General features: G+C 27.8%; 2 protein-coding genes across 4 annotated transcripts; one reads left to right on the forward strand and one right to left on the reverse strand.

Annotated features, from left to right (window-relative positions):
- The first annotated feature begins 1,253 nt into the window (after window positions 1–1,253).
- Window positions 1,254–6,115, forward strand: ubl (Ubiquitin-like protein 5). 2 transcript variants are annotated; one of them, XM_067050495.1, is made up of 4 exons: window positions 1,254–1,381; window positions 1,518–1,668; window positions 4,250–4,429; window positions 5,842–6,115. In XM_067050495.1, the coding sequence occupies exons 3-4, from the start codon at window positions 4,252–4,254 to the stop codon at window positions 5,883–5,885; spliced, it is 222 nt and encodes a 73-aa protein (XP_066906596.1). In that variant the 5' UTR covers window positions 1,254–1,381; window positions 1,518–1,668; window positions 4,250–4,251; the 3' UTR covers window positions 5,886–6,115. The 2 variants fall into 2 exon arrangements, with proteins under 2 accessions (XP_066906596.1, XP_014281393.1); XM_014425907.2 differs by having other exon boundaries at window positions 1,314–1,406.
- A 1,099-nt stretch (window positions 6,116–7,214) lies between these two features.
- Window positions 7,215–21,313, reverse strand: Uck (Uridine-cytidine kinase; the record flags this gene model as incomplete). 2 transcript variants are annotated; one of them, XM_067050493.1, is given in 6 exon segments in its annotated part: window positions 7,215–9,754; window positions 16,101–16,149; window positions 16,225–16,322; window positions 16,559–16,701; window positions 18,101–18,197; window positions 21,154–21,313. In XM_067050493.1, coding segments are annotated over 6 exon segments (678 nt in total), but the record flags the coding sequence as incomplete, so codon positions are not given.
- Between the last annotated feature and the right edge of the window lie 173 nt (window positions 21,314–21,486).

Genomic DNA, 21,486 nt, shown 5'->3' on the forward strand with positions numbered 1-21,486 from the left:
TTCTATACTTACTGTGGTTGTTATCTTGTTCTGTTTTTAGCCCTGAAGAAGGGTAGAAACTCTAGCCGAAACGTTGGCACATTAAAATAAGTTAATGGAACTTATTTGTGTTTTTCATTGATCGCACCCCCAACCATCTTCTCCTCATTCATCATCCACGGTCAACTATCTCTCATAATTATAAATTAGACAAGATCCATACTTGGATATCTCATTAATAAATGATTGTCAGTCGGATTGATCAAGTCATTTACGTCAATCTGACTTTTGAATAATGACTTTAATCCCAACTGACCGCTTAGGGTATGAAATAAAACATGGTAGGCAATGAAAATCTGGTAATTTCGTGGTACTATGAAATGAAAACCACTATGACTTGGAAGGATATATATTTCCTATCTATTAATAACTCGGCTTGTACTACCTAGATGGAACTATAATAACTGTATCCGTGGCACCTTACACATTTGAGACACTCAGTCGTAAAACATGGTATCTGAAATTTATTGTGAATTGAAGTTTATGACATCGCCGTCTTCTTTAGAGATGATTTCATAGATTTTTAAAAGAATTGTTAGAGTATTTGTATTTTCAATTGAAAAAGGTTAATATTAAGCTAAGCCGAGGTCTCCCGTAATTAACTATCGTCTTGCAAGTTTGTCGCGCAAGCGCAGTTAGTTGATTGCACTACCAACTACCAAGCAAATCCTGAGAGTACGACAGAAAATATAGGTTTTCACTAAGTGGTTGTGGTAGCACCCACTATCACCGTCACCATGGAATCTTCGCTTAGTAGTAATTGACTGCTAGTTGAAGATAAAACTTTGTGAATAGCAACCTTATAACGTTCTATTGAGGTACAAAGTATAATAGGTCCATGGCACCAATTTAAGGGGGGTAACAGGGTCTGCTGAAGGCGGTTTGTATATTGATGGCATGTTTGTCAGGGGACTCACATAGAATGGGGAGGGAGCATTCCGGCTGGTGGAATGGTTAGTCAATCATGTGCTGAGTGGTTTTTGTCTCTCTGGGCTAATAAACACCATCAGGACATGTTACTTAGAAGACGTTAGCTTTGGAAAATAGATCAGAAGATTCTATTATAATCTTTATTGATTCAGGTAATACACTTAGGAACATATGACATGTTATTACATTTGTAAGATTGAAGTATTTACAAGAAATAAATAGTACATATATCAATATACGACGTTTTCCTGATAACTGTAATGGTTCAAGTCGCGACAGGTAGGTCGCGTCCTGCCGGGTCGAAGTACGAAGTGGCAGCTAGAGTGGTGGCAAGCAATGTCGTCACAATTCTAAAAGTTTTCATTTATTAATTACCATCTCCCTCTCCCACCCTCTCTGTCGACTAGGCGAAGTTAGTTATTCTAAATGGATCCTAAGTACTTTTTCTTTTAAAAAAATATTAGGCTTTTGATTTTATTAAGATTTTGTTATATTCCCACGAAAGTATTATGTTTTTATAAATTAAGTTTATTTTCCTACCTTTTCAGGACGTTATTGTTGGCAACAAGTAAAAATCTTGGAAGGTTACATTAGGTTTTGTTTATTATGAAAATATCTGGGGTTCCCGATTTCTTAAATTTATATTTTGAACTTTACCAGGATTTGGACCAGTTTATTTATTCTTCATAGTCTTCCTCAGTAAGTAAAATATAGTTATGTAAATTCTTATCTTCGTGAATTTATGCTGTAGTTGTTGAGTTTGGTAGCATTCCTTAGTATATTTTTAATTTGATAAGTGGATTTATTTTATAATTAAGTTTAAATAAAGATATGTTCTCTGGTTTCTGTTGTTATAGTTTGTATTTATTTGTAATAATATATTTTTACTGAGACCAAAATAAGTTTCATTTTTACTATGTGGTTTGAGTTGAAAGGTCATCTGCTTCAAAATAACTACTGATTAGTATTGTCAACGATAATTTTTCATCTTCAATTGGGCACAACCCTTAAGGGCTTTCTGTAGTCTTCGCTGTATTTTGCTACTGCTCTCCACTTTCTAATTTCGATAATTTTCTGAGCAGTTACTGCCTTTCAATCCGCCTTTCACAGACAAATACTTTACTATGGCCAACAATTTTTTTTCTTTAGATTATTTTTCATTATTATTAAGCCTTGAACATCTCAGACGCCCAGTCAATGTTATGTAAAAGTCATTATAGAGGTTCATAAGCATTGAGTTTTCTCAATCTCCATACGCTTTTGTTAAATATAAGCCCCATAATCCTGAAAACATTTCTTTCAAATCTCAATGTTTAGTGGTGATAGGGATGATTCTAAAGCTTTTCTCAGTATTTGTCCCTCTGACAAATATTTGAGAACAGGCTTTAATTAGCTGGCATAATACTAGGTTAATAATTTCCTCTATATAGTTGAAGTTTCTGATTTGTATTTTTCTTCCTGATACTCGCCATTTTTAGGACTGTTAAGCATGTATTTACCTTTTTATAGACTCATTTACCTACTACCAAATTAGCAGCTGTTTGAAAATTCAGAAAGGCACTCCATATACTAAAAAAAAATATGGATTTGATGGCCACCAATATCCTGATCATTGGCCTAAGCCTAGATTCAGCATGATTTTTAAAATTGATTCTCCGACCTGGATTCCTAACTGGTTGGAGGGACATTCTAAGGCAATATTAAGCAACATGCATGCCATTCATCTTGTCTAAGTACCTTTTGGCTCTGAAAAAAAAACAAAAAAACTTAGTGAGCTTTGCTTAGCCTTAAGAAGTAATAATTCTTGGTTTGTATATTTATTAGAGAAGAAATGTTTGTGATGTTATAAAATGTGATCTGTTGAAATTTATGTTGTAAAATATGTAATATATCCTGACCTATTGGAAATACTCCCTTCTTACATTTTGAATAAATAAATATCAATTATGCAGTATATTGATTTCGGTTGATGGTCATATAATATGTGTTTTATAAGTTTCATTGACAATTCTTTTAAAAAAATTTATTTTGCATCTTAAATCCAAGGCAAAGCATTCCTCTATATCACTACTAGATACACCTTGAAGTTATATTACAAAATGAAAAAATTATTGACATACCTTTTGATACACTCAAAAAAAGGTTCCATATTGCATATGTTGGTTCATTTAGAAATTCATTTATGTCAATTTATTAAAATATTTTTAATAGATAGAAAACATCTGAAACTATTATCTATTTGTCAGTTTTGTATTAATCCATCTTCATATCTCTGGAAACTTTTTTATGGATTTTACTCTTAAAGGGTAATGATTTCGGGTTTTCTTGAGGTTTAGTCATCCTCCACCTCTCTGAACATAAGTCTTTTGAACCTATGTGATAATGCTTTTATTTATATAAAGGTATGATGCGCCTGAGTGCTGAAGTAATGTACATCCAAGATGTCCAGCCAGCCTTCTTTGATATAATGGTGCAAAAGTGTAAAATCATCAATGAAGGTTTCCTATAACAATGGTCAGATTTTACTATTGCATATCTATATATGATGATACTATGCAATGACAAATAATTGATGTTTTGAAACATCCTATTTCAAGTGAATGTTGTGTGATATGCCCATCAGATTTATCTTTATTTTCTAAGTTATTATTATTATTATTCATTGTAGATTTGTTTTCTGTTTAAATGTAGTAATTATTTTCTGGTAGTATTTTAAATGCTCTCTCCCTCCCTATTTTTGTTTACTTGTGAATTGAATTTTATTTTATTTTCATTATTAATTAGAAATCTAAGTGTATTAATTCAAATAGTTTTTGAAAGAAGATAACTCATTCTTAAGATAACTTAGAGAGGTAATAATTTGTTCTATATTTGCTATGTTTAGACTAAAAATAAGACTTAAAATGTTTAATTTAAAATTTGGAAATGTTGGTTGACCGTGATTGGCAAATGTTATCAGGGGATCAATCAAAATGTTGTTGTAATGACAGTGTTTAGTAAGTAACTTATTGATATTGTGACCAATATCTGTTTAACTAATCTTGTATTTAATTGATTGATGTAAATGGTAAATTGGCAGTTTACGGAGTAGTGGCTATACTGCTTAGCAATTTTTTTTCCAGTTGTTTTTATTTACAAATTGCTCAAAATTATATATAATTTTTGTCCATCTCTTGATTTAATTTTTTAAATATATTACTCTTCAACTAGTATACAAACATTTTCTTAGTATGCAAATTAATTGTTTACTACAATAATGAAAGTAATCTTATTTTTATAGAAATGTTGGAAGTGACATGCAATGACAGACTTGGTAAGAAAGTTCGAGTGAAATGTAATCCAGATGACACAATTGGTGATTTAAAAAAGTTGATAGCTGCTCAAACTGGTACGCGGTGGGACAAAATTGTTTTAAAAAAATGGTATACTGTCTTCAAAGATCATATTACATTGGAAGATTGTATCCTTTTTGTTATATATTAAACTGCTCAAGAAACTATTGTTTTAATTTAATAATAATATTTAATATTTTATTTTATTTATACAATTAATTCATATTTTTAAAAAGTTTTATCTCTACTAGAAGTTTTTATTCCTATTATATTGGATTTTATGTGGACTCACTTATTATTCTCAGTTATTGTTACACATCTACATTTTGGGTCTCTTCAGGACAATGGGAGATCCTATGAGAGAGATAAGAAGATGTAGATCTTGATCATTTCCATAATGCAGTCACCATCGAGCACAATGGTGACTGCATTAACACCAGTGGTCTGTACTGGGTAGTTGTGGCTCCAAAGTGAAATGTATGAACACACACTGGTATCATGTCAGTCCAGGTAAGTTTACCTAACTCTGACTAGATGATTAGAATTTGATAAAACTGAATTACATTTCAATAATTTAACAAAAATCTAATTTCATCTATCTCCAAAAATGTAATAATTTAAATTGATTAATTATGAAGGAAACAGATATTTATGATAAAAATCTATATTATGACGCACTTACAGTTGAGCTGAGGACATCCTGTAAAACCATTTAAACATGAAAGCCCATTTACATTTTTTCAACATAAATATGTTATTTAGATAAAATATTTGCAATTCAAAATTTCTGATCAATACCTATTTAAAAACTGTTAGTATTATTTTTTGTGTGCTTTCGTGTTTAAATGGTTTTACATGATGTCCTCAGCTCTACTGTAAGTGCGTGATAATAGATATTTTGATCATAAATATATGTTTCCTTCATAATTAATCAATTTAAATTATTGTATTTTTGGAGATTGGTGAAATTACATTTTTGTTAAATTATTGACGTTTAATTTAGTTTTATCAAATTCTAATTATCTAATCATTGTTTGGTGTACTTACCTGGACTGACATGATACCACTTAAAGTAAATTTATAGATCAAAAAGTGGTTCTTTTTATGTGAGTTAAGAAAGATTAAGTTTGTTTATAAAAAAAAATAAATAAATAAATTACATTTCAAAATTCACTCTGAACATAAAAAAATGTGTAACATTTTTCATTCATTATACATTGTATTTCATTTAGAAAAAATGTAAGTGAACAATTGTTTCATACTACTTTCTCATCAATTATATTATTATAAATTTAAGAAAGTAGAAGGGGATGGTTTAAATTTAAATCTAGTTATTGAGATAAAATATGATTTTATTATTATTTCAGTTATAAACTATTAATTTAACATAAATATTTTAATTTTATAATTTATTTATACATAAATTAACATGAAAATTACTAAATTATAAATATATCTTTATCCCTAGAAAAGAATGAGCAGTGATTTAAATATTGGAACATTTTATTTGTCTTATATTATTCCTTAATTTTTTTAATAGATGAAATTCATGATGGAATGAATTTGGAGCTATATTATCAGTAATACTGCACACCAGCAACAGGATACTTGAAAAATAAAACAATAAATGCCCTAATTATTGTTTTTTAACTTTTTTTATATTTATAAATAACAGTGATAAAACAATTTAACTCATGGTAAAGTTTCTGTTCAAGTAGTGCTCGACACGTTCGATTTTGACTACAAAAACATATTTTGCATGTAAATATATTTAAGCTTAATATTACATTGGAAATATATAAAATAATCTTGTATTATTTTCTTTATTTTTAATTTAATTAAAATAACCATATAAATTAATTGAATACTAAAAGAGTTTATATTCTGCAGTTATATATCATAGGTCATGTTTCATCATAGTAGCAACATAAATAATTATTTAACAATTCTAAATATTTAACTATCTGTGTTTTATTTGTACTAATTAATTACATTTACTCAGCTTTTAATTTTTAGGTATAACTTTAAGTGTCATATTTTACTTCAATATTTTTTTTTATCTTGCCCCCTTTTATTTCCCTCTCCATTTGGTGATAGTGCATGTTGTATTTTCACTCTATGATTTTTTTTTTTCAGAATTTATTTTTTCTGGGATTTCTTTGCTGTTTTTAGTGCCTATACCCATATTTTTTTTTTTGTAGGCTAATTTCTTACAATGGCATTTAGTTCTGTGTATGGGAGAGGGGCAAGGTCTATGTAAGGTAAGTAGGTCCAGGTACTGACAAAGTAACCCCGGTTTATATTACAATATATAGAAACATCAAATACCTAATAAAAAAACAAACTTACTGTACAATCTACGGAATGCGTCCAATACATAAAAAAAAAACTTTTTTTATTAGAAGTGCTACTATTAAAGAATGTTTATAATTGGTAAGTTCTGCCTAATCCTACCTTTTAGTCCCTTATTATTTCTTCAACATTCATTAATTGTTTAAAATGTGTAGAACAGGGAATTTAAAAGTTTTATAATTAAAAAATCTGACATTTTGTGATCATTTTATTCTTCAGTTTTTTTTTTATTGACTCAGATAACTTAAACATTTTAACATTTATCTTGAAAGGACTGTGACTATTAGTTTGGAACCATCATAAAAAAAAAAAAAGTATATTTTTAACTTCATATTCACAGATTATGCCATCTTTTAACAAAATCTTGACTGCTACTTTTTCATTTTTAAATAAAATTACTCGTTTATTTTAAGAGATTCTGAGGATGGACCTGATGTCTTCAAGGTAAATTTTAAAAACTGCAGTGAGAGGGAAACCAATTGATATTAATACAAAGAAAAATATTAAATAGTTAAATGAAGAGTTACAATTAGGTACAACTGTAAATAAATTTTCACTCTAATACTTATTAAGATCTTGTCTATTTTTTTAATTTTACTACATACAACGCATACTTAAAAATCTTGAACAAACAAATTTACATCCATTAAGTAGTGCAAACTAGAATATTTAAAAATTCATCCTTTATTCTTTACACCACCACAAAGTTCTCTATCATGTAAATAGTCTTACATTGTTTTAATGTTAAATAAACAATACAAAATAAAAGTTGAACAGTATCAATTCACTTATTACAAATAATCAATAAAATATATTTAATAATAGTACTGAGATTTAATGTAAAATACAGAAACAAAAAATGATATTAAATAACTAAGTGGGTAAAAAGTTGATATCACTATAGGAATGCTTTCAGCTATCCTAAAATCAAAGCTTGTAGTAATTCTCTTATACATTTGATGTATCTTTTAGGAACAATAAGTTTCTAATCTAAATTCTATCATTATTAGATTGGTACCAATAGTTTAGTTTTCCATACAGATATGCCATATTCAACATGCAGTCACAACTTGAGATGTAAGTTCAATCTCATGATCGTTTTATTAAAAACAGATGACACAGCTATATATAATATCAACATTATTACAAGATCAACAAGTTTGGATTGTTTAGATTATTACATACAAACAGGGGTTCCATTCGACAAGGGTGAATCATTGAACATTATTTGTTTTGCGTTCTCTCTATATTAAACCCTCATGAATGAACAATTATTTACTTATGTGTTTTATACCATTTGGTATAATTAATGATGGATAAATAATTATTATTAAATAGTAAGTTTATCAAATTTGGCTAATAATTTAGTAAATAATTTAAAATAAAATATTTATAAATAAATTGTATACCCTATTTCTCAATAAAGGGTGGATTTGATTTTCTCTTGCATATTGTAAATTTAATAAAAATTTAAACCCTATAAAACTTCTAAGAAAACCCGAGAATAAGGGCATTAGTTCACTTATATAGGATTCTAAAAGACTAAATAAATAAATATGTCATTTACTTTATGAAAACAACATAAATTAAACAAACAAATGTGAAGCATATTGGCCCTTTTTAAATTGAAGAAACCTCAGCTTACACATATATATTTTATATTAAGATTAGTTTATAAATTCTTTTTTAAAAACACATTATTTTGGTATGGTCACAAATAAGGAAATGATACTTAAAAATTAAAAGTGCTCTAAAATAAATAAGACAGCCAATTTTTCTTGACTAGATTATTTTCCTGTAATTTTGGAACAAAAAAAAAAAGTAAGTACATGTCACTTTTCTTATCACAATTAAATAATAATCATCATATTCGTTGAATATGAATGTATAATTAGCATTTACAAATAATTGGTACATTTCGAGAACTCAATAGAAAAATTAATAGTTAGTGCGTGTTTGTAACATTGTTAAACAATTTTTGCACATTTTTAATTAAAAAAAAACTAAATTAATTCCTAAAGAAATGAATAATCTAAATCATGTTGTTTGTAAAAAAATTGCCAAATTGAGATATAATAATATAATCAAAGGTTATTAATTTGGAAACTAAACTAATTGAAATTTAAAATATTTAATAAGATAGGTTCGTGGTCAATTGTTTACATTTGCTGTAAGATGAATTTTTAATATCATATAATCTGTACTGATTTACTACATAAATTTTATTTTCATCTTTAGATGATTGTAGTACTAATACCTATTTCTAAGTTAAAAAATAAACAAGAAGAAAATTCTTTAAGTATGAGTTGGTTTATCTTTTGAATTTGAGTACTGTGATCCAACTGAAGCTGTATGAATGTAATGGGTCTATCAAAACCACTTTAGGCATTTTATGCAAAAAGTGTGGACATAATAGCTTCAGCCAGATCACAGCCTTGTTCTTTCACTAAGTTAAAAAAACATAAAACTTTTATGAGGAAACTTGATTTAAGTAATGGAGGCTCCACAAGGCCTTTTAACACTTGGTCATGAAAACAATCAATAGAAATGTAGGTTTTGTCCGATATTTACATAATATTATAAATAAATATTTTTATGAATTGGCATGTTGATAGAGATACCAGTATCAGAAGAAAATAAGAAATTTAGGTTCACGTTAAAAAGCAGTAGATATGATAAAATAATTATATTCTACCCCACATGGCTAGCTCCATCACCACTAATTAAAACTAATAAAGTTGATCGATATATATGAAGTCAAATGTGAAGAAATCTTGTTGGTTTAAAACACTTATGTTTCAAATCAACACTTTTTGGCGCTTAAGTTCTTTTAGAGATATCTAGAAGGTGTTAAATGATTTAAATCAAAGACTAGAAGCTTTGGTAATGTGAGGGGCAAAAGGTCTGAATTACTTTTCATGTACAGGGTCAAAGAGAGACATACATAGGAAGACCTCATCGCCAATTAATTTAATGGAGCCCATAAGGTGCATCACCGGAGTTAGCCCTCTTCGTCGGAGAGTTATGGGCTAAAGATTTTGAAATTTCAGCCCTGTTGTTTAAGAAGTCTCGGATATGCTGTACTATCAAGTCGATTGCAACTGAAAAAAGAAGAAGAATATTTAGAAAATATCTTCTGGTTACACTCTCCTTTAAAAAATAAATGAATATTAGATTACATTATAGAAAACAAAAAAAAAATCCTTAATTTTAACTCTTAATATAAATTTATCAATTAGATTTTTCATTTCTTTTTAAGCACTTAAATAATAGTGCAATTTAAGTACCTTAAACTGGGGTTACTTTGGTATTGTTATTAAATTTTAAATCTTCTGCGCTGCTGAATTTTGTAATCTGTTTTCAACTGTATTATGTAGATAGATTCTTTTTAAATGGACAAATATTTTCACTTCTTGGTGAATATGTTTCCCATGTTATTTTTCAATTACTGTCACTTTGTACCATGGCACTTATTGAATCCCGACCTTTTTGTTTTTCATATCTGTCGAGGATATATAACACAAATAAATCTCTAGCAGGAGTTTGCCTTCAGTCACTTATTTTAAATCTTGTTTTATAATGTGCTTTTGATTTGATTCAGTAATTGTAGGACGATGTGGGTTCAACTTTTATACCATTTCTTCAGGTGCCTAGGTCATGCTATCATCAAACTCCACAGAAGGAACCAATTTCAAGCTTGTTACATCAATAAAAGTTATTTCACCCTTATCTTCCATATATGAAGTTTGTTGAGCAATGGATTAGGAGGTAGATGGAACAATCACAAAATTATTGCTTTGAACTAAATGTTCATTAAATTTATAACCAGATATTTGATTAGAAAGGTTGGAAAACCAATAGAATATAAAAAAACTTATGATAATATTTTCATGGCAGTGTCATGGATTATAAATCCATAAAAAACTGGATGTCCTAAATAGTCACAAAATAACTCCAGTTTACCGGTAATAGAAAAAAAGGGGTTAAGTAAACAAGAAATGTATTACTTGAAATTTTATAGTTTAATAATTTTAAAACATCAAAACACTTTTTTTAAAAACAAATCAGTAGAAAAAAATCACAACATAATTAATCAATAGTAGATCAGAAAAAAAAGGTTTATAATCTAAAAAAAAATGTATAATCCGTTTTAATAGAAAAAAAGTTAATTTTTTACCATAAAATATTAATTTAAAAAAATAATATTTTATACATAATTTGAGGAAAATATTTAAAAGAACAATTAAAGAAGTTGTGGCAAACTTTTAATTTCAATACAAAAATTTGATAAATTACACTCAATTCACCAAATAATTAAATAAAATACCTATACTTCAATTGTGAAAAGTAATTACATTATCAGAAAATTAACATTTCTCAATAAACAACACATCTCTTATAAGAATGTTAAAAATTATAGTATAGTTAAAAATATATAAATTCCCTTACATAGAATACCTTAGCGTAACAATAAAACCAGAAAGGAATGAAAAATTGTAAAATAAATTCTAACAGAAAAATAAAACCATTGAATTTCATTTTAATGGCTTCCTTAAAACAGAACATGGTAGTAATTAATTTATATTAAATAATGAAATACACAACTTCTACTTTATTAATAAAGAAAATATGATTAATTGTTCTAAAAAAAAATAAATAAATCAATGCAATGTAATCAACTGTATTATGAAAACTTAACTAGGAAGATACTCAATTTAAGAATTTGATATTAATGGATTTCTTATTAAAATGGTAACATAATTGTTAAAATAATTAAAAGCTAACATGAGTTAATACAAACATTTAAATTACTTTATAAAAATAGGTGATAAAATGTGTAATTATTTGTAGTTCTCTAATGGTCTGTTAAACATGACAGCATGCCCTATCACCTCTATAAATGCAATATTACTCATGTTTCATAAACCAAACATCAGAATTTTAACTCTTAACGACTAAGAGTATCTGAACAAGAACTTGAGCTTCTTATGTAAGAATGGAGGAATCTATCCATGGGATGATCAGGTCCGTGGAGAATATCCCAGATGTGATGTACGATCAAATCTATAGCAACTGGAAACGATAATCAACTCAATTAGTTAACACTAATTACTTTAAAAAAGAATTAAAAACTACCTAATTCCCCCATTCTTCAATAACACAGTAAGTACCCCGATAATGTTGATTATAATTACCTTTTAAAGTCGCATTAATTAAAATTTAGATAATAACTTTTCTTCGTAACTTCTTTGGAATGACAAATTAAGGATCCAGGATGCCATAACAGTATTGAAGTTCAAAATATATTTATAAATAAACTTTTTCACTTCGAACCCCAAAGGGTCTTGGTTCAGTAGTTGGTAAGGGTGTACTGTTTCTAGACCAATAGTTATATTAGGAGCTGATATGGTCAGCATCCATTTCAATACAAGGTTTCCCCATAACTCAATAAAGGGTCAGGTATTCAGTTCACAGAGGCTGAGTTTGCCACAGATGGATTTGCCAACATCAAAGCCGATCCATGGCTGATAGAAAAGGAAAGAAATTTTTTGCTTTAGCTGGACCCAAACCCTCTAACTACTAGTAGTGATTAACCTCAACCCCTGAGTTACCCCAATCCATCAAAATAAATTTAAATCTATACCTGTATTAGAAAGTGTAAAAGACAAGCCTAGAAGGTAAAAACTCTCAAACCTTTTGTAACCCTAATGTACAAACACATCTATTGTATCAACAGACAAAAATCACAGGTTTACAGACCTTCCCTTTCAAATGGAAAACATATACAACTATTTGTAACTTTATGTAGTTTTGGACCTCTTGAATTAAAAGAAAATCCAGAATTTCTTCAGGAAAATTTCTAATACAACTTTAATACCTGAACATGTAAATTGGGTAAGATAAAAATGTATGATGTTCTAACAACGTGTATGCTGCTGATGACTTTCCATACAATCATTTCAAGTATAAATCTTGGAAAGAAATGAGATTCAACCATGTGAAATTTCAAATTTATCTTAGAGACTATTACTAAATGCAAATCCTACTTAAAAAAATTCTATTGTCCATTAATCCATGGGCAGCAATTTATCTGATCGTAACAAAGAATATTTCAATACTATCCAAAAAAATGAACCACAGATTACTAGGAAAAGAATTACTATAACTTGCTCCAAACAGCCTATAGCCAATATTTTCAATTGCTTGTAGACAGTTGCATGTCATCACTTTTATTTTAGGAAAAACAAAAATTTGTAGTGCTAAAGCGTTTTTCATAATGATTTAAATTTATTAATTTTGGTTATTACTTTGTATAGTGTAATTAAACTTTTCAAGTTTTGCCTCTACGTTACCTATAGCTGTTTGCTGTAGATTCTAATTACATGATTCTATCTAAGGGGTGCTGAACTGTGAGAAATACTGGACCTACAGAGCTTATATTGAAGAAAATTTTGTCAACTTTAAAAAGAATTTACATACTTCTTTCACAATCACACACTCTTTTCAATTTATAAGCGAAGAATATTCCGCTTTTGTTTGGAGATATCTCAAAACACTATGAAATCCTGTTAGATAACTCCAGATTCTGATTTAATGCCATTAACAACATAGGAAACAATAATAAAACTGACAATTGATCTTTTTTCCAACTACAGGGCATTTGATGACACAGTTTTTCTAGAATAACACCATAGGGCCAACATCATTGGTTTTTGCTTTAAAAATAGCCAGACATTATTTGTGGATAATCTAAAGTTAATTGCTTTGGTTAGAAATTTTTTTGGAAAAAATATATAACTCCTGAAAAAAAAAAAAAAAGGAAACAAGTAGACCTTTAAAAGTGGTAAACTTAAGTAAACCACAATAAAACAACTAATTTCGAGTTTCGGATCATTATATTCATAATATACGCAAAAGACTATACAAAATGCCAGCACAATTGACTTTACAGCAAAAGCAAGTCCATTTATTTTTGTTTCCAATAACTGATAGACTATTTGATCTATCAGTATGTGTAGTGTGATACACAACCTTTTGAAAATACACAAGTAAAAAAAAATTCCTTGAGCTAGAACTTAAAAACCAAGAAAGGTCAGAAGCACTAATAATCTCATTTTAATCAAAAATGTCAGTTACAACCTAGTCAAACCAAGAAGTGTTGACACAGCTTGATCAACAGTAACCTTTGAATGAACAAAGGTAGATACAAGACTTGTGTTTGTAGGATATTGATACTAAAACATGCCAATACTCAGCACCATAGACATGATTTAAGTTTGTGGAACCTGTTTCTAAAAATGTACCAAGTTCCTTACATGCAATTTGTTAATACTCAAGACCGGTTTTGTTTAAAGATAAAAAAGAAACTGGAATTATCAGTATGTTTATTGTTTTGATATTGAATTATATAATAACCACATAAAGAAGTTGAAGTAGCAATCAGACAATAAAAGTCTTGTTAAATCAGAAATAAGCAATAAAAAAGTTGACATTCTTTTTTTTACACAGAAAGGTTTCAAGGTTGTAAGGTATAACAACTATTTATAAATCGTACCATACTCAGTATATTAAATAACTTTTTCAATAATCTTAATTAACTGAGTCGGAAATGCTGAGAAAATTATTAAGGAGAACCAACAGGAATTCAAGGAGAACTGATAAACCAATAAGTCACATATTCTCCTACCTATTGGCAAAGATTAAATGGTGGAATACGTTATGATACCTTAAAGGTATTACACGTGAAGCACCAATTTTATTGTCCTGCTATATTTTAATATGAATCCATTGTTTAGTCCATATGGTTAGAATAAGCAAACACACAAAGTGAAGTTCAGTGGTTTAAAAAAAAGCAATACATTTCCATTAGTACTGTAATATGCTATGAAGAAGGTAATCCATACTGACAAGATTAAATATTATTCCGTAATTCATATATGCGAGATGATATGCCCATAGCGATGATTTTATCAGGGAAAAAAATACATTTTAATATTAGAATAAATTAAGGAAATAGGAGAAAAAAACAGATACTATAAATCATTGATTTGTGTTACATAAAGACTTAATGATTTAAGTGGCAATTCTTTTAATTTCATTCTTTTCTTTTTAATCTTTTTGTATACAAACAATTATTTTAATTTTAAAAACATTGATGAAGTATGCTAAAATTGTTTAATGTATCATCAAGTTTTTGTCCAACATTAAACAATTTTGTTATTTCTCAAATGTTAATATTTTTATAATGTTTGTTTTATCATCTTTTTAAACTTTTAATGAAATTAATAACATTAGGCCAATGTTTCCTAAAAATGACTCAACAAATTTTATTGAATCAATTAAGAATTGAGAAATTTTTTTTTTTAGTAGTCTTATTGAAATGCAAAAATAAATGTGTTACATAATTTTTAAATATTACTACAAGGATGAATTTTTTAAAGTTTTCCATATCGAATCTAACCCTGAGAAATAATTAAATCTGAGAGTTCAGGAAAAGAAGTTATAACTTGATATCCAATAAAAAAAGTAAACAACAGCTTTTTTTAAAAAATATTTCCAAATATTATAAAGTAAACCAAAATACAAAAAACCATATCATCATGCAATGAATAAGGTTTTGACTGCCTGTAACTAAGCAATTAAATATTATATCTTAAGGCTGTGTTCTTCACAGCCAAACAGGCTGAAACGAATCCAATAAAAACAGTTAAAATGAATTTACTAATCATGAGAATCCTAAAACAAAAAAGTAAACCAATGTCGAAATCATAACTTACTTATCTTCTTGATATTACTATTTTTTTTTTTTTTTTTTTTACAGTACCTTTTCAGATTTAATACTAGTAAAAATTACAAATACAAATGCTAAAAAATCTAATATAATTTTTTTAAAAAATTTGACTAAATTAAGCTTGTTAAAAAGAATATATACACACTGTCACTGATAAGTTTCACCATAAATAATGATCTACTATATTGCAAATATAATTAATATCTAGTTTTAGCTTTTAAAGTGGTAACATAAGACCAGAACATTGTCTTATAACAAATTTTAAAAATTTGTCTACGTCAATTTTGTCTTACATAAAATTATATTAGTTTTTTTTAGCACTTGTGTTTGAGGTTCAGATTAGTTGTAAAAAAATAAATTAAATTTACAGAGAAACAAAAAAAGAATATTAAGAAGATAAAGTTTCTTTAAAATTTTACTAGGGTGGAATTAAATAGACCAGAGAAGAAAAATAAAGAAAGGAATGTTTTCCTTCCTTGACTGAGGAGTAGGGAATTCCTCCCTCCTCCTAGAAGCATGATCTGTTGGGAAACAGAGTGAATCACTATATATATATACATAAATTAAAATTGCCTAGATTAATAACAAATTAGTGATAAAAAATATTATAAAATTAAAATTAATCATTCATTTTATATCTTAAATGTTGTCTTTACCTGTGTTATCGGCTCCCCTTGGAATGATAACGTCAGCATGCTTTTTTGTCTGAAATCATAAATGAAACTTAACCACCAGTTTTGGAATTATGTAAAAAATAAAGTAGTACATATGAACACTTACAGGAAGACAAAATTCTTCAAATGCAGGTTTGACAAACCTCATGTACTGATTTAAAACTTGATCCAAATCCCTTCCCCTTTCATTAATGTCGCGGGGAACTGTATAAAAAATAAATTAATAGTCTAGTAATAAAATGATACTAATACACATACATTTACAATGATGAATTTATATTAAATGTTTCTTAAAAATTTCTATTCTATTATTAGCAGTTACTATATAATACTCATATTATTTAATCTAGCATAATAAGCATATAATTAAACTACCTTTTAAATTATTAACAGTATAAAAATCAACAAAAAATAAACTATTATACTAAAAGCTACTTTACCTCTACGAGCAAGCCTAGTATCAGAATCTGTGTCTACAAACAGCTTCATATGAAACAAATTTCTTATTTCGGGAAAATAAAAAACTAGAATTCCTTCAAAAAGTACCACATCAGCAGGGTATATAGTCTGCATGATCTCAGATCTTAAAACCAAATAAAAAAAGATATAATAATTTTTTAAAAAAAGTCATAATAAAATGAAAAATCATTTTATAAAAAACAAAACAAATGCTTTTAAAGCTAGTTGTTAATAAAGTGTTATGCATAGAGATATAAGTATCATTAAGTTATTACCTTATAAGATATTATAAATTCAGGCTTTAAACAAAATTCCTTTTTTGAATTAGTTATTAAAAGGATGATATGAGTGTGAAATATTTTTTGTAGAAACTGTCTCATAAAATAAGTGCATTACTGAATTAACATGAGAAGCTCATTATTTATGAAAAATACTTCTAATCAGCTATAGAACAATAATGTATATTAATAATCATTATTAAAGCTATTACTATTAGATAGGAAGAAAGTTAGGTTGATGTATAGATATATGGATAACGTATTAAAATTCTACCTTGTCATTTACTTTCTAGCTCCAGGAAATTAATTGAACCTTTCATTTGCAAATTTTTTTAACTTTCCAGGATACTTCATGCCATATTATTTCAATGTTTTGGTTTAGAGAGATGTGTTCCCAATGGCAATTCATCATATAATTATATCAATAAGGATGATAGTATTTTATTCTTTTCTTGTTTCCTCCCACCAAAGAAACCATTTATGGCTTACGTGTGGTTATTCTACAGTTAACCCGGGTGAAACCTGAACCCCTCAGGTGTATCAGAGGACCCCTCTGGTGGATAGCTGCTAGAGACAAGGAGAAGTGGATAGAAATAGGGCCACTCAATAGGGCTGGTCCCCACGGGAAGTGCTGAATATTACTCCCGAAAGGGAAGGCCTGGCCTATGCAGGACAGGATGCAGAAAGATGGAAAGAAAAGTGAAATAGAAGTTAATGTTTTGTCAATTAATATATTTATATTTTTCTATCTTCTTTAAATGTTTCAAGTTTTAAAAATTTCAACTTTTGCATAAATAAAAGGCTATTTCATTTCATTTTATTGGTATGAGCTTCATTCTTAGGATCATTTAATAACTTCAAAGGGGCTCAAACACATATCTTTGCTAGAAGTAGAAAACTGAAATAATTTTTGGTTTCATTATTCTACTGAAACTATTTTTATGATTCTTAGTAATTTATATCTAAACTAAAAAAATAAATAAATGAATTAGCTGCCAACTCTAAGTTTTATTTAAAAAAATAAAAGTGAGGAGTTTACTATCAAAGGTTAATATATTCACTTCTCAGAAGTTCTGTATTTTTAGAAAATTAAAATTCTATACCCAAAACTTATTCAGTTTAATTTAAATTCCCCCCTTTCAAATAAATGCTACTAGTCAACATTTCCAATAATAATCTTCCAAAAGTGGATGTGCTGACTTTTGATAGAAAACTCCTCATTTGTCTTTAAAATTATATATTTACCTTGAATTAGTGCGGTAATCATATGTATGAAGAGTAACCTTTTTTCCTTCTAGAATATTTTGAAGAGTCTGTAACATCAATTCCTCATTGAAAGCATCTGTAACAAGTGAATCTATTATGAAAAGAAAATCAATGCAATAAAACAAATAAATTATAGGGCAAAAAACAAAGTTTTAATCTTAAAATAGAAGATGTAATATAATGATTAATAATAAGAACAGGGAGATCCATCTTGATTAAGTATTAAAATGTCAGATGAATACAGCAGAAGGAAAAAATAATAAGACAAAGAATAACAGAATACGAAACTTTTGTGGCATGATTTTACATAAAATTAATACTAACCATACATATACTAACAATCATACTCACTAAACAATCATATTCAAAGAGTATGCTTAAAGAAGTTAGTAAGTAAAAGAAATATAGTTTAATCTAATTCAAAATGGACCAAAAAAAAATGTCAGGATTGATTGTCAGAATTCAGGGATTGATACCTCAAGTTCATAAGCACCAGAAAAAAAGGTCACCTTTCACAACAGCATTAAATAATTACTAATGAAATAATCAATACTAAAAAGATGAAAGATAAAATGGTCCAGAGTGTGGTTAGAAAGGATTTCAAATAATAAAAAACTATTCATTGATAGCCAACTTTTCAAACTCATAATTAAGCAAGCAAGAACAAAAGAATGTAAAACTTCTGTACAATATCAGTAATAACTGATACAGCAATGAATTATTGACAATAAAAATGTACTACTGAGGTAATTATAGATACAATAATAAAGGATAATTTACAAATAATAGTAAAACAGAAAAAGAAAAGATATAACAAAAAAGAAAATATTATAAAAGTTAAACAGGATCATAAATGAACTGAAAGATAGAATAAATTAATATAAGAGATAGCTATCCTTATCGACAAAGGAAAACCTTGTATAGAAAAAAAAAAATTAAATAACTTTTATATATTATTAGATGGACAAACTCATATCTCAAATTACTTGCATGTCGAAAAAAATAATCTTAATAATAGTTCTGTGCTTTATCGACAAGGAATCTTTCTCCATAGCCATAATATTCAAGTTTTAAGTTAATAGAAATTTAAGTTATCATTCTAGACCATTGTCTCTATGGTGGAAGGTTTAGCACAAAGAACATTTAAAGGAGAAAATATGTCTATCTAGAGGAAGAGAGGAGAAATAAATGATCTACAATGACAGTTGAATATTTTTTGAGAGACAAAACTTGAGGAAAAGAAGAATATACACACAAGAAAATATTAAAGGTAAATATAATTTTATAAGATTAAATAATAAATAAAATTAAGAAATTAAACTAGAGAAAGGACATAGTAATTATCAACATAAATATAACCTTGAACATACAAATCTCATGAAACATTTAAATATAAAATGAAATTAACAGAAATAATACAATGGAATAAACAGTAATCAGTCAATGACATTAACAGAGAGATCATGAAATAAATTTAACTGTATTTCTTTCTTTAATATAGGAACTCTCTCTTAATTTCATACTCTGTATGTTTTATATTTATATAGATACCTGATTAATATCCACTAAATATTTTAACAATCCATGTTTTGTTTTTTACACACCCTTTTAATTCTTTTATTAGAATCTTGTATATCCTATATTTTCACAGATCAATGCAGATGATGTATAATCTCTAGGGAATTATACATCATCATCAAGAAAAAGAAATTATACATTAAGAATATTATTCCTTGGTTTGTAAGAAATAGTCAGTTACATCTGGAATTACAAATGGAGTCAATAAAGGATAATATCAAAAAACGGTTCAAGAAGTTCCACTTCCAGTTAAAGGAGCAGTGACCTACAGTGAAGACTGAAGCCCAGGCTGCTGCAGGACAATCTGTTATCAATTCTATTATTGACATTACTTCAATTTTATGTTGTTGTTGTTTTTTTTAAGGTCTACGAATGTCATTATTAACTTTACTTTTCACTCTAATTAAGAATTATAATTTTAATCAATTTATGTTATCTTAATTTTTATTTATAACGTTGTATATAATTGGGGGGGGGGGAAGGCTTTTGTATGAGACTATAATCAAGTGTTAAAAAAAAATGTAACTGTTATATTAATCATGTAGTCACCAGGCTAATCTGGTATTGAATAAATAAATAAAAAAAAAATATTATTTTAGCCATTATCGTAAATTCTTTAATATTCATAAGAGACCTCTCAAAACAATCTTTCTTTCTCTGAAGGCCACACAGAATTTTTCTTAAAAAAAAGAGATATATCTCCTTCTTTTCCCCTACACAATCCACTTACCTGATTGAGGTCATTAACTTCAATCGTACTGTTGCATCCAAGACTGCTGGAAAGCACTGACTTTCCAGTCTTAGGGAATGCTATGATATCATCATATCTTGCAGATATGTTGTTGTCCCGACAATAAACCTATTCTATCTAAGTAAAACCCTAAGAGGTCAGAATGTTATAAGTGAGTTGTAGAGGCATTTTCTTACCAAATGGTCTAATGAAGTGGTTTCCAACAGATGGTCTGTGGCAAGATCCAGCTATACAAGTAAAAAGTTTGCCAAATAAATTATTAAAGCAATGTTCATTGAATGAGAAGGGCCAAGTACATCCGAAAGTTGTTTAATAAGTTTTTTTTAAACATTTGAAATAATTATTTTTATATGATGAAAAATCATTTTAAAAACCTATCTGTGATAAATGATCTTTTGACAAACAAAAATAAAAAAAAAGAAGCTGGGTTACTAAGAAAGTCTAATTAACAATAATTTACAAAATATTTAACAATAAACCAGGAAACGGATATAAAATGTACCCTCACCCTAACTCTGATGTCTTTCAATACAGTGCAAAAGTATATTATTATTAGGAAAAACAGGACAATAAATAACCACCATAACAAACAATGGCATATAAAGCTGAGCTACAAGTAAAAACTGAATTTATATTTTCAAAAACTAAAACACAATTGAAGAAGAATATTATTTTAAATTGAACATGAAATAATTTCCCTTACCAGGATGATCAAAATTGTACTGTCCTTTCAGAGCTTTTGCTTTTCCTGCAGGAGTAAGTTCTCGATAAAAATAGTCTTGGCTAATAGTAACAACTTTTCTTTCTGTATGATCAACATCAACTTGACCAAGTTTCTCCATAATACGGGCGCATACAGTAGACTATAAATTAAAAAAAAATGTATTTCAGTGCTTGGTTTAATTAATGAAATAAATAAAAAGTAATGTCATTTCAATAAATATTAATGGATTAAAATAGAGGGGGAGGGGGAAGAGAATTAATATTGACAAAATAAATGTGAAAGAAAAAGTGAGCTCTATGATTAAAAAAATAT

Source organism: Halyomorpha halys, unplaced genomic scaffold (genome assembly GCF_000696795.3).
Source record: "Halyomorpha halys isolate HHAL.00 unplaced genomic scaffold, Hhal_1.1 Scaffold541.1, whole genome shotgun sequence".
NCBI lineage: Eukaryota > Metazoa > Arthropoda > Insecta > Hemiptera > Pentatomidae > Halyomorpha > Halyomorpha halys.

Excerpts from the sequence above, each read along its gene's own strand:
- ubl (XM_067050495.1), top strand. The coding sequence starts at position 4,252 with ATGTTGGAAGTGACATGCAATGACAGACTTGGTAAGAAAGTTCGAGTG. Across the intron at positions 4,430-5,841 it reads TCATATTACATTGGAAGATT|ATGAAATTCATGATGGAATG; the intron begins GTATCCTTTTTG and ends TTTTTTTAATAG.